Genomic DNA, 14,123 nt, shown 5'->3' on the forward strand with positions numbered 1-14,123 from the left:
ATTTTATTGAATGTACCTTTTAAAATTGAATAATGGATGATAAATTATGCCATTCATTTTAGCACTACACTTCCCAGTTCAGGAGCAGGGGTTTCATTTGTTTAATTTATTAATTCATTCGTCAAGTATTTTTATATTCTGCTTAATAGATAGCACAGTAGTGAAAGCAGCACTGGCCTTTGAATCAGAATTCCACCTTTGCTGCTCCTTATATGGCCTTGAACAAGTCATTGTCTCTGGGCTTAAGTTTCTTCATCTACAAAATGAAGTTGGCCTAGATGACAACTAAAGTCCCTTCCATGATTGATTCTGTGATCTTTCTATTTCTGAATCCTATATTCATTTTTGATTAGTACTGTAGTATGCAGTTAACATGGCATGGCATGAGAATAAGTATATATGCTGAAAGAGGATCCTTCCCTTTTAGTTAATTTCAGCAAATATTTATTTAGCACCCTTTTCTGCAAGGGAGTATGTCTCTGTCTCCCATTCCTTGTTTCCCAAAAGGTCTTTAAGACATAAAATAGAGCTTCAGATTCTTGAGCCTCCTAATAAATAATCTTGGCATTAAAATGGATTTCATTAACAGTTAAGTCATTTCTGATATGTAAAATTTTTATTGGTGAACATATCTGCATTTGTTTACTCAGACATGATGATTAAATTTTAGATACTTTAGAATTCTTTGGATAGTAAGTTATATGACATGTGAAAAGTGATGAAATCCAGTTAAAGTGGTAATATGAAAAGTTATAAATGAATTTAGCTTTCCTATATATATTTCAGAAAAGATCTAAAAAGTCCACTAGTTGGAGACTGTAGTGCTCAAGAAATCCAAAAAAGAAAGAATCATAAATTCTTTCATCAAGCCCAGGCCTATAAGACAGAAGCCACAGACATTGGAAGAGGGGTGACTAGCCTTCAGCTAAATAGGTCAGAAGCCTGAAATAGAGTTCTGACCTGGGATGGGAAAAAAAAGAGGCCAGGAACCTGAATCAGACCCAAAGGTCTGCTGTTTAACTGCTGTTAATGAAACCTATCAACATCTGTGTGCCAATAAATCAAGAATTGGAAGACAGTAACAGGAACTCAGGAATTTAAGGACAAGACCAAAGTGGGCCTGGCCAGCCCTTTGAAAAGGAAAGGAAAGAGAGATAAGCTGACCTTGGCAAAAAGTTCCAAACTAAAAATTAAAGAAAATATTATAAACAATGAGAAAATATTAACCACGAAGAAAGCTCAAATAGTGGCTAAAAGAAATAAAAAATGAAACTGGAATTGAAATAAGATATCTGGAAGGCAGAAAATATGTGGAGAATAAATAATTTAGAACAGAAGACAGAAAACTAACCCAAGTATTGTAATTTCAGAGGGGAAAAAATAGAATGGAATAATCTTACAATGTCTCTATGAATGAAAAGAAAATATTAAACCCAAATCAAAGATCACAATTATTATTAACTGACCCCCAAAAATAGATTAAGGAAAGATATCATCAAAATCCCTGAAAACCATGAATTAAAAAAAAATTACAAAAAAATACTACTCAGTATAATAGAACAAGAGTTCAAAGTAAAAATACACAAAACACCCATTTAATGTCACTGCCAAAATCTGTGAAATAAATTAAATTCACAGGACCCAAAAGTAAAAGAACATACTAAGAAGTATAGTGTTCAATAAATCAAGGAATGCCTGCTCCAACCCATATAATTATTGTCTCATTATCTGACAAAAATTTCTGGGAATACTAGAAATCAGTTATTCCCTATTATCTAAACTCAATAAAAACTTCCAAATGACTATAAGTTATTGGTGCTCAGTCATATCCAACTCCACTTGGGGTTTTCTTGGCAGAGATATTGTAGTGATTTGCTGTTTATTTCTCCAACTCATTTTACAGATGAGGAAACTGAGGCAAGTGGGGCTAAATGACTTCCCTAGGATCATGCAAAACTTAGATGTAAAAGGTAATTTTAAACCAAAAAAAGGTCATATTTTAAACAAGGAAAGAGATACCTTTTACAGATATAAATAGAGAAGTTCTTTGGATAAGAGAAGATTGGAGATAAAGTGAACAATTTTAATTACATAAAATGGGAAACTTATACAAAATCAATGAGTCAGAATTAGTGGGGAAACAGGTAAAAGAGAAAGCCTTTTTAGCCCATAGAAATTTTAATATCCATGGTGTATAGAAAGTTTGAGAGTTAGAACACATTCTTGATGACAATCTAATCTAATTTGTAAGTGAACAGCCATTATAACATAACTGATCATTTGGCCTTTTCTTGAAAAACTTGCAAGGGGAGAAACCTCAGTTCTACATTTGAATTTTATCATTGGGAAGTTTTTACCTGACATTAAACCTTAATACCCCCTTTAAACTTCTGCCTCTTATTCCCAATTCTGCTGTCTAGACCCAATGAAATAAATGTAATTTATACAAAAAAGAATTCTTCAAGAAAAGTTTGTTTTTTACATTTTAAAATTATTGTATTAAAGATTGTAATCAAATAAATTTTATTTTAAAGTGTAAAATTCATTGTTAGCGTATAGGCCATACAAAAACAAGCAGCAGGCTGGATTTTGCCCTTGGACTACAGTTTGTCAACACTGCCTTTGATTGTAACACTCAGATCCTTTTCAGGTTTGCTTTACTAATTATACCTTGCAAATTTCTCTCATCTACATATTTAATAAGCATATTATCCTTAATCCATAACACTCTAAACACTCTAAAATACTCTAAAAGCCTGAACCACCAACCAGTTCTAAATCCATCTGATTGTATTATCCATATCTCTTCATATTTTTCACAAGAATCTAGTAAGACAGTTTATCCAGAGCTGTGCTCAAATCAACAGAAGAGAAAAATTCAGAGAAACATGGGGTTATTTGTTAATGCCAGGTGAAGTGAGCAGAGTAATTTATGTGACAGCTCCAACATTGTATAGAAATACAACTGCAACAGACTTAAGAATGATCAATGCAGTGACTAATCAGGACTCCAAATGATAATTCATGATTCTCACCAAGATATGGGAAATCAAGAGGCAGAAAGGTAATAAACTAGAGGAATAGAAAGGAGCATACATTTTCAGACACAAAATATTTGCTTTATGCAACTGTTCTCATTTGTTCTACAGAGAGGCTGTTATGTTTCTTGGGAGAGGAGGGAGTTGGAAGAAAACTAAAAACACAAAAAGAGAAGAAAAGAATTAGTAATAACAGGGAAAAAAGGAAGTTCAGAAATGAACATATACTTTCAGGGCAGGTTGAAACCACCACCATGTTAAATTTTAATTATTTTTATATATATATTTATATTTTATTTATATTTATGTTATATATATATATATTATGTACAGTTATCATATATATATATAAAACTGTACATAAAATAGATATTAATAGTTATATATATATAGTTCTTCATTGTTCATTGTATGTTTGAATTCATAATAAAACATCAAAAAACATTTCCCCAAAGATTACTCAAAAACCAGAGTTCAAGTTTATTCATACTATCTATGTTAAATTCCTTTATGCTGACCATTTTATGGTAACATCTTTATGTGAAACGTAGTGTAAAGACAACCTTCAAGTCAAGAAGAGCTGGTTTTAAGTACCATTACTGACAGAAATTGCCCATATAATTCTAGGCAAATCATTTAACTTTTATTGCCCCCAGAAACCTATTAAGACTACACAGCGTATTGTTGGTAGATATTCCCTCTCTGGAAACTTCCTGTTCCCTGGTGAAATGATAATCTAGTCCAAAGCAAAGTAATCGTTACTTAATATTAGACATATTCAACCCTTTTCTTTCTGTTCTTTTAGATGTTTGATGTAACTGAAGGGGCTCTTGGAACTGTAAGTCCCACTCACAATTTTGAGCCCCCTCATTATGACGGCATTGAAGCCCTTACTATACAAGGGGACAATCTTTTCAGTGGATCCAGAGATAATGGAATAAAGAAATGGGATTTGTCTCAAAAGGACCTTCTTCAGGTAATAAAAGATCTTTGAACACTATGGAAGCTCCACTAAAAATTGTTGTCTGTTCCTTAAAACTTCTTTTCATAATTTCTACATAAATCTCTTTTAAGGATCCTCTTAATCAGGGCTTATTTTATAACAAGGTTTTCATTCCAATTAGGCAAAATATTCAGTTAAAAGAAAATGTGGATTCTACACCTGCAGAGCTTTTCATTCCTTCACATAAACATGAATTTAATATTCTGTGGTGTAGAATAAGGGCTCCATCTTACATCTGTAAGAACTAAGGGAATTCACAAAATTGGAATGGTTTGGTATATGTATATATTGCTACGTTTATTAACTTGGCACCATCTAAATTGCAATATCCAACCCTTGCCCCCATTAGGCTAGCTTTTCCTTTAAAGATTTTAGAAACATCCTTGAGACATATTGGCTCTAAATTGGGACTAAAAGCTCAGGCTGTTGGCATCATTAGCTGAGTATAAAACTGTACTAGGAGTTTGGGGCATTGCCTTGGCTGATAAAAAACAATTGGCAACTTGGGCAGAGGAATTTCAACTGAATCAGGGTATCTTTAGGGCATGATCTTGTTGAATATCTTTCTCCTGCTGTAGTTAAATAAGTCTCCTTTGGTTAATGCTGAATAACTCATTTAGTTCCCAATATCAGTCATAACATGCTCAGTCAAGCATCATGATATAGCACAATGATTCTTAATCTGGGTTTCTGAAGTTTTGGGTTTTTTTTTTTTAAATTTGATAACTGTTTCAATATAATTGGTCACCTTGGCAATCCTATATATTTTATTTTATGCATTTAAATTGTTTTTCTGAGAAGAGGTCCATGGATTTCATCAGGTTGCCAAAGAGGATCCTTAACACAAAGATTAAGAACTCTTGATATAGAAGAAAGAGTGCTGGACTTGCAGCTCAAAGTCCTAAGTTTGAATGCAGACTTGCTAGATTCTGGCAAGTCTTACTCTCATCCTCAGCCCTTTTCATCTGCAAAATAAGAATTACACTGTCTTTTTTGTTTTCATGAAGATTTTGAGATTTTACATATACTATATGAATACCAAAAAAAAGTGCTACATACATGTAAGTTACATAGAAGTTTAATCATAGGGGTCCCAAAATCCCAAAGTTTCATATTCATTTTTCATCAAAAAGTTCCAAGTGGAATAGACCACCAGTTATGTCAAATAGTCACTCATATTGAAATAGCAAACTGGTGCAGTGGACAAGACACTGGGCCTGGAGTTAGCAAGACCTGAGTTCACATGTGGCTTCAGTCAGTAGTTGTGTGACCCTGGGCAAGTCTCTTAATCCTGTTTTATTCAGTTTCTTTATCTATAAATTATAAATAGTAATAGCACCCTCCTCTCTGGTTCCTCGTGAGAATCAAGTAAAAAAAATGTATAAAGAACTTAGCCCAGTACCTGGCACATAGTAAGCACCCTATAAATGTTGCTGCTGTATTATTACTGTCCATTACCTTCCTGCCCCCAGATATTTTCATCCAAGTTGTTGTATAGCATACCATGTATAGTGGATTTTTTTTTTAACTCAAGTATTTTTAACCCATCAAATCTTACCTGTTAACATTCATCCCATAATATTTTTCCCACAAGATATTTTTGGATCGTGATTCTTTTATCCAACAATAGAGTTTTCCCTTCATGTTTGTTTCATCTGCAAAGTCAGATGAACCCTCGCATTTTACAGTTGAAAGAAATTGATACCCAGAGGGATTTTTTTTAAATTGTTGCCAATGTAGATTGAGGTTCTTTGATACCCCAAGTTTAGCACTCTTTCCACCACCCCATATTGGTATGTTACTGGATTATTGAGTCATCCAAAGGGTAAAATAGTCATTTATAGGGGATGAAGCCATAATGTGTTTTGATGGAGTGAAAGGGAATTACTAAAAGCTACTTGCTAATAAAAAACAATATTTGCTGCCTGTGAACAAGCATATGTATGCATGCATACAAACATATGTGTGTATCTATGTTTGTATACACATACAGGCACATCCTAACACTCATGTACAAACACAATCTCACACTTTTTAGATTAGCTTTTCAGCTTTAATGAACTGTACAAATCAGATCTCTGGAGCCCGAGCCCCTGAGTTAAGAACCTACCTACCTCTGACACCACTTCTGTGACCTCTGTCAGATCATGTAACTTCTCTCCATTTCTTGACTGGTAAATCGAGGGAGTTGAACTAGATTAGATGTCTCTGAAATCTTTGAATGTGTGATTCCATTATACCTATAATCCTATATTTATAGACAATGTTCATTTCTTTGGAAAATAAATGATAACGTACATGTTTTTCTTTTTATTCTTTAAACCATGAATTGTTTCAACAAAAAATTTAGACAAGTTTTGATTTGTTCCATTTTAGTTATTTCAGTTATTTACCCCTTTTTGTTTTCATGATAAGAGAAAGGTTGAGAAATTTTCATTTATATTCTGGTTTCTCCTTTTCCCTTCCCCAGCAAGTTCCAAATGCACACAAAGATTGGGTGTGTGCTTTGGGTATGGTTCCAGGCCACCCCATTCTGCTCAGTGGCTGCAGAGGGGGCATTTTGAAACTCTGGAATGTGGACACATTTGCACCAGTTGGAGAGATGAAAGGTCATGATAGTCCCATAAATGCCATTTGTGTCAATACTACCCAGATTTTTACTGCAGCTGAGTAAGTCTGTTTTCTCTGTGATTTTCTTTGTACTTTTTTATTATATCTACTCCTCACAGACATTTTATAATATATATTTTTCTTTCAAATCTAGAAAATTAATTTTTCCTGTAACTTATATAATCACTGGTTTCTGTTTTAAAGTTTCTTTATGATATCTTATTTATGTTTGGGTAAGGGGGTATATTTTCTTTCTCATTAAATTGAAATAGTACATATAATTTTTATATTAAACAATTGTATTTTTCATTAATAATTTTTCAGTCATTAATTCTATTTCTTGGTAATTATGGTTCAAATAATACTAATTTTTAAAGCCACTTTCTCACAGAAAATCATGGTCCTGCCACTTCTTTATATAGTTTGTCATTGGTCACATGAACATGGAAAAGTTATTTATCTATTCTTGCCTGCTTCCTTACATTTTTAGTAAGAATAGTAGTAGTTCTTCCTTATTACTTTATAGAATAAAATAAGACAGTATTTTTAGTAAGTGATTTGGAATGGAGTGTTTTACTCAATCACATAATTGCATTGTTATTAATGTATTATTATTGATTCCAAATATGTATTTTCATTGGTGTAGAGAACTTCTCTCCACCAACTTAGCACCTGATTTGTAATTTATATTTTTAGGATTGCCAGTGGTATTGATAGGGTAAGTGAAGGGTGAGTGACAGCCTGTGTGGGTTAGAGGTAGAATATCAGTCCAACACTTCTTGATTCTAAGGACACTTCTCTAACAAGTATAGCATTCTGCTTCTCAATGACTCATTATTGTCAATTATTAATAGACAGCATGAATGTGGTGAGGTAAGGTTTGTCAGGAACATTTGTCATGATTATCTCTCTGTTCAGCATTATGCACTGGAGAATTCAGGGGCTAATGTATTTACTTATTAGATGGGTGTCTACCCTAGTTGGGGCAATGCTTTGATGATTTTCTGATATGCTAAATTCAGAAACAACTTTAGCCACAACATAGCTCTTTTCCCTTTCTGATGGACAACTGTACATATTGGAATTTCTCCAGCTTATCCTTTTCCTATGAATTAACTTCCTCCCATCGTTCCTGTTATGACACACTTTGTCTTCTGTCTATACTACTCATCTTGGCTAACAGTGCTGATTTTTGTTCTTTCAAAACTTTCATGTTCCTCTCTCTTTTCCCTCACCATTTTTATTGGTTCATTTCAACTTATTAAAAAGTAAGAAAATCTGGTTGGAATTTTTCTGCCATGTATTTCTATCTTCATTTGAACTGTCTTTGGTTTTATGTTCCAAGATTATCAAGAACTTGTCTAGAACTGAGCTTAATCTATTTTGGGACATTTGACAGCTATTTAATATTTATCAATAAGGAAGATAGGAAATGATACATAAAAAAGTGAAAATAAATTTTTAAAATTGTGAGATCTGGAAAGATGGGGTTCAAATTGCTATAGTTACCATGATTGGATTCTCAGCCTTACAAACAAATACTGTTATTTTAGATCATTGAGGTTCAACCTAACCCTGGAATTGGACATGGCTACCAGTTCTGGTAAACACTGAAATTCTCATTTGTTAAAATGCATGCTACAAGAGCTATAAATAAGACTGGCAGTATGCTATAGTAATGAAAATACTGAACTTTGTACTGAAGTATGAAGGAGGAAGTCCACATTTTCCTTTACCTACTTATATTACCACAAAGTATTTGACTACATTGGACTTTCTATCTATAAAAAAGGACCAGATTAAATAATCACTAATATGTCTTCCTAAAATTCTATGAAACACTATCGGAAGTTCTACTAGCATTTGCTTACAGCCTTCTGAGAAGGTTATCAATTAGTTTTTAATGTCATCATGAAATAATAAAAAAGGGGCATATCAGAAACTGATAGAAGAGAAATACCCTAAAATTATGATATCTATTTAATAATCTGTCTTAAATGATCATAGTCATAGCAAGATTATGATTAAATCTTTTTCCTTTAAGATTACAGTCAGTTTTTCTATTTCAAGCTGTTCTTTTCGTAGGTTACTTGGTACGTTTAATGTCAGTATTTAGTACCATTTCTCAATGGGCTTCTAATTGTCCTGTGTAATTGTGCTATTTAATGCAAGTACAAACTCATCTTTATTTAATTACTAATATACTTATTTTTTGGATAGTTTATCTCTCTGTCCATCACTTCCCTCACTAAACGATAATTTATTTGAGGGCAAGAATTGCTTCATTTTATGGTTATTGTTTTTTTTTTTAATCTCAATTCCTAATACAAAGTAGATACCCATAAATATTTTTAAACACAATATTGATATTGTGAGATTTTTTAATAAGACCTTAAGTTGATTTGCCTTCACTTTTTGCCAAATTTCTTATGTTCCCCAACAACTGGTTATAGTTTCATTTTGGTCTTTTTTTTGGCTTAACAGATCAGTTAGGAGAATGTAGCTGTGGAGATAACCTTCAGGTTTACAGGACCATACCAGTATTTTTTTATTCAATTTTTATCAAATTTTTTTTAAATCAATTTTTATCAAATCTCACCACATATAAAAAGCTTTAAATACATAGGAATACATTTAAATACATTGTCATACTAATGACAAGCTATGTGTCTGTTATCTGATGTTTCTGTCTTTACATAGAGAAGACATATTTAGTCAGACCAGCCTTCAGATGACACATAAATCCCCAGAATTTTGGCCACCCACCAACTCATGATGGTTAGTTACTAAGATGGGAGGATTTTCATTGCTGTCTTTGTGGAGAGACTACTTACTCATGCAGATAAAATCATACATGTCTGAAGTAGTGAAGTTGTAGAATAGTGATGATTTAGGCCAATAGCTGATAAAAATTCATAAGAACCTAATCTTTAACCGACTTTACTGTATGCATACATTTATTTATTAATTTTTTTTAATGTTTCATTTCTCAGTGATCATACTGTGAGGATTTGGAAGACGCGCAGTTTGCAAGATGGTCAGATGTCTGACATAGGAGACCCCAATGAAGATATTGCCATTAATTAAACACAAATTTATATATTCATTAATTGGAAAATTGTGATAAAATTCTATGTACTCATTTATACTCTGCCCTGTACTAGGCAAGCATTGCTAATTGAGATAAACTGGAAACACATCTTAACTAAATTGCTGAATATTAATTGTATTCACTTCTTACAATTCCACATACCTTATGCTTAATTTAAAACACATAGACACATAAAACACACACACACACAAATAAATATAGATACCCAATTATGGATAAAATGCTTGAGTTTCACTCTAGTTGTGGCTTGATATTTATACCTCCCTATAAAAAAGAACCTTGAAAATGGCTTGATCTGTGTTTGCTTTCTGTTATGTTCCAGTTTGAAACTGGAAACAATGCAAAAACTTTAACTGTTTTAAGCATACCATTCACATGATTGTTGTATTGTAATCAATTGTTTCTTGAAATGCAATTTACCTTAATGTATTAACTCAGACTACTAAATAATTTCTCTTAATGTTAGCCTTTTCCCTTGTTGACCAAAGTTGTGTGGCTGTATGATCATCCTCTGTGCTCAGGATTGAAATACTATTAGATTGCTACATTTTGTTCTTAGTGTTATTCATTCATTCTGTGATGAGAAACATTTTTATGTTCTAACAGAATATATTAATCTATTTTCCTATGAAGTGTTTCTGTTATCACCTCTTAATTTCATTTTATTTAACAACAAAATGTTCTTCCTTTTTATCTAATTTTTATATATTCTGCTAATACGTTTTAAATATGCTACATTTTAAAACCTTGGCAGTTGAAATAAAAAGCATATCTGAAGTGGGAAAAGCTTTGTAAATAGATGAAGTGTAAAGAAAGATTACTTTCCATTGTGCCTGTATGAATTTTTAAATGTTATAGAATGGATGATGAAAAAGGATGTATAATTTATCCAAAGGCTTAGAATTTTAATTTGTAAATGCTGTCAATTTAAAGTTTTATGTGAGTCAACATTTTAAAATGCTGTTTTTGTGTTTTGTTGTATGTGTTTTGCTGAAAATATTCTTGTAAATGAAAGCTTGGGCAGAGCTCAAATAAACCTACCCATATCAATTGTTTTTTGACTTTATTTAAAGGCTTTCCAATGGATATCTTCATGCCATGTTCCTGCCTCCAAATTGTTCCCCAGCTCCATCCGTGGCACCCTGTAATCTGATTGAATTCTCCCAAACTAATCTGACCCAAACCTATTAAGATATACTGCTCTCCAGCCATATTTGTTTCATGCACTTGACCCCATTGTATTCTTTCCTCTCTTCCTCTTTTCACTTGTAGCTTTACAGGTGAAATACTAATCAAAACAATACAACTGCTCCTGGTTTGATGAGTTAACTGCTGAGGACCTCAGATATCCCAGTCCATGTCATCTTTACACTGACTGATATTGTGACCACACTGACTTGCTGCTACCCCAGGCTTTCACTAGTCCACTATGGGTTTGCAACCACTGTGGGGTTTTGTTTGGGGGACCCTTCATTTTTGTTCTCTCTGGACAGTGACACTATAAAGGTTGTCGCTCTTATATTTTCTCCAGAACATTATACAAATCTATAAATTATTTTTATGGGATATTTAAATTAACAAATCACTATATCTGAGGAGATATTCTGAGGCCAGTGTGTATATATAACAACTTAAGCGATTGTATTCTTATTCATCAGTTATTTTGGACAAAGTCACTATCACAATAATCTACCAGATCAACTGGTGTGGAATACAAAACATAATGCTTCTGAAACATTCAGATTGGGGCATTGCTGTACCTGTCTTTGAATGATGTGACAAAAATAACAAACTTATTTGGTTTCCAATCAATATTAAAATTAATTTTTAAAAACGAGAACCAAATTTTAATACTTTTTTCAAAAGCAATTTTCATGTTTTATGATGTGGAATATTCTTTCTTAACACAAGGACTAAACTCTATTCAGCATAGGAAGATTATTTAAATTGCTTTGAATTTAGACAAATTCATTTTGCCAAAATAAAATTGTTTCAAGAAAAATACATTGCACTAATATACTAAAAGTACATTTTACATTGTACTAAGCCTAATTTAGTAGACTAAGCCTTTAAAAATTGTTTTTGGGGTAAAGAAATACATTATTACAATTAGATTTAGGTGAACATTAGAAATCCTTCATTCTGATCAGCTGGATGGTATAATGGAAAGAATGTTGGACTTGGAGTCAGGAAGATTCATCTTTCTGAGTTCAAATCTGGCCTCAGACACTATCTGTGTGACTCTGGACAAGTCACTTAACCCTTTTTGTCTCAGTTTTCTCATCTGTAATATGAACTGAAGAAGGAATTGGCAGTCTACTCCAGTCTCTTTGCCAAAATCCCTCTAGGAGTCACAGAGTGGGACGTGACTGAAAAAATGACTGAAACAACAAGAAGTTCTTCATAGTTAAAGATAAAAATACTATTTGAATACTGTGACAAGAGCAAATTATACATAGAAATAAAGGATTGATAAATAGGGCCAAAATAATCATCGTGTGATTCTGTGTGTGTATGTGTGTGTTTGAGCAAATTAATATTTAAATATTAAGCAGATTATCCCGTGTAACAATCCATGCATCCAGTAAATGATTTTTGTCTGCCTAATATAAAAACATTTCTTGCCTTGACTAACTGAATACTCTACACACTGCAATTTTCTCCTGTACCCTGTATTGAACATTATTCCTTGTGTTCATAATGAAACAAAAAAAAAATTTAAAACAACATTCTTTTCAAATAGGATTCCAATTTCCTGTTGCTCTTCAAATGTTCATTTTTGTTAATGGTAAATGAAAATGATCACTATTGAATTTTATTTAAAATTTTGGCGTCTGTTTAACTGATCATAATATAAAATTCTCACTTTAATGAATATGATTCAATCATGTATTAGACATTTTTATAACATTTAGCCTAATTAGCTTGCCTTGTCAGTGAAAAATATATAATCATTATACTCCTTTAAATAATTATTAAATAATTATGCTGGACCTGGAGTCAGGAAGATTCATTTTTCTGAGTTCAAATCTGGCCTCAGACACTTACTATCTGTGTGACTCTGGACAAGTCACTTAACCCTTTTTGTCTCAGTTTTCTCATCTGTAATATGGAGAAAGAATTGGTAGACCACTCCAGTCTCTTTGCCAAGAAAACCCTTTGGGGGTCACAGAGTGGGACATGACTGAAAAAATGACTGAAACAACAAGAAATCCTTCATAGTTAAAGATAAAAATACTATTTGAATACTGTGACAAGAGCAAATTATACATAGAAATAAAGGATTGATAAATAGGGCCAAAATAATCACCGTGTATGTTTCTTGAAATGCAATATTTCTTTTTTTCCCCCTCAATGATGACTAAGGCAGCTGGGCTAGGAGTAGTTCTGGTGATTTGGAAGAAAGTCCCAATGCTCTTGGGTTACAGAGTCCAGTGCTGTTCCTATCACTGGAAGGTCTGAGAGGAGATCAAGATGGTGGTAGTTTGATTTGCCTGGCACATGCTGCTTACTGTCTCCCCTTCAGAGTATCCAGGTGTATCGGCTAGTGTCAGAAATGACAAGTTATAACCTGGTGACATTTGAAAAGTTGGAATTCCACAAAAGCCTAGGAATAGAAGAACTTCTTTTCATTTTAAAAAAATGGTATTTGCTCGTCTTCAGGCTTGTGACAGATTTCATACGCTGCATATTTCTTCTAAAATCATGGACCTACCTTGATTCCCCATTAAGAAGTCCCCCCAGTATAGAAGTTACACACACGCAAATCTCCACCCCTCATTATGTAACTAATCCCTGCCTTAAAGGAGCTTACATTCTAGAAGGGGAAATAAATTTATTTATCTATTTTAATACACATTGCTTTATGGATCACATTGGGAGGGAAAAATCAGAACAGAAGGAAAAAATCATGGGAGAGAAAAAAAAAAACAGAAAAAAAGAAGTGAACATAGGATGTGTTGATTTACATTCAATCTCCATAGTTCTCTTTCTGGATGCAGATGGCATTTTCTATCCAAAATCTCTTGGGATTGCCTTGGATCGCTGAATCACTGAGAAGAACTAAATCTTTCACAGTTGATCATCATGCATTCTTGCTGTTATTGTGTACAATGTATTCCTGGTTCTACTTATTTCACTCAGTATCAGTTCATGCAGATCTTTCCAAGGCCTTTCTAAAATCAGCTTGTTCATCATTTTGTAGAACAATAATATTCCATTACCTTTATATACTACAACCCGTTCAGCCATTCCCCAATTGATGTGCATCTACTCATTTTCCAATCCTTTGCTACCACAAAAAGAGTTGCTACAAGGCATTTTTGCACATGAGAGTCCTTTTTCCTCCTTTAAGATCTCT

General features: G+C 33.0%; 1 protein-coding gene across 6 annotated transcripts in view; it reads left to right on the plus strand.

Annotated features, from left to right (window-relative positions):
• The window catches only part of KIF21A (kinesin family member 21A), a 160,071-nt gene extending 149,255 nt beyond the window's left edge, over nt 1-10,816 (plus strand). For all 6 annotated transcript variants that reach the window (XM_031940477.1, XM_031940478.1, XM_031940482.1 and 3 more), the window contains 3 exons: nt 3,844-4,014; nt 6,512-6,711; nt 9,645-10,816. In XM_031940477.1, coding sequence (XP_031796337.1) covers nt 3,844-4,014; nt 6,512-6,711; nt 9,645-9,738 — 465 coding nt within the window. In that variant the 3' untranslated portion in view covers nt 9,739-10,816. The remainder of the gene's footprint in view (nt 1-3,843; nt 4,015-6,511; nt 6,712-9,644) is intronic.
• Nucleotides 10,817-14,123: the final 3,307 nt, after the last annotated feature.

This window comes from Sarcophilus harrisii, chromosome 5 (assembly GCF_902635505.1).
Source record: "Sarcophilus harrisii chromosome 5, mSarHar1.11, whole genome shotgun sequence".
Taxonomy (NCBI): Eukaryota; Metazoa; Chordata; class Mammalia; order Dasyuromorphia; family Dasyuridae; genus Sarcophilus; species Sarcophilus harrisii.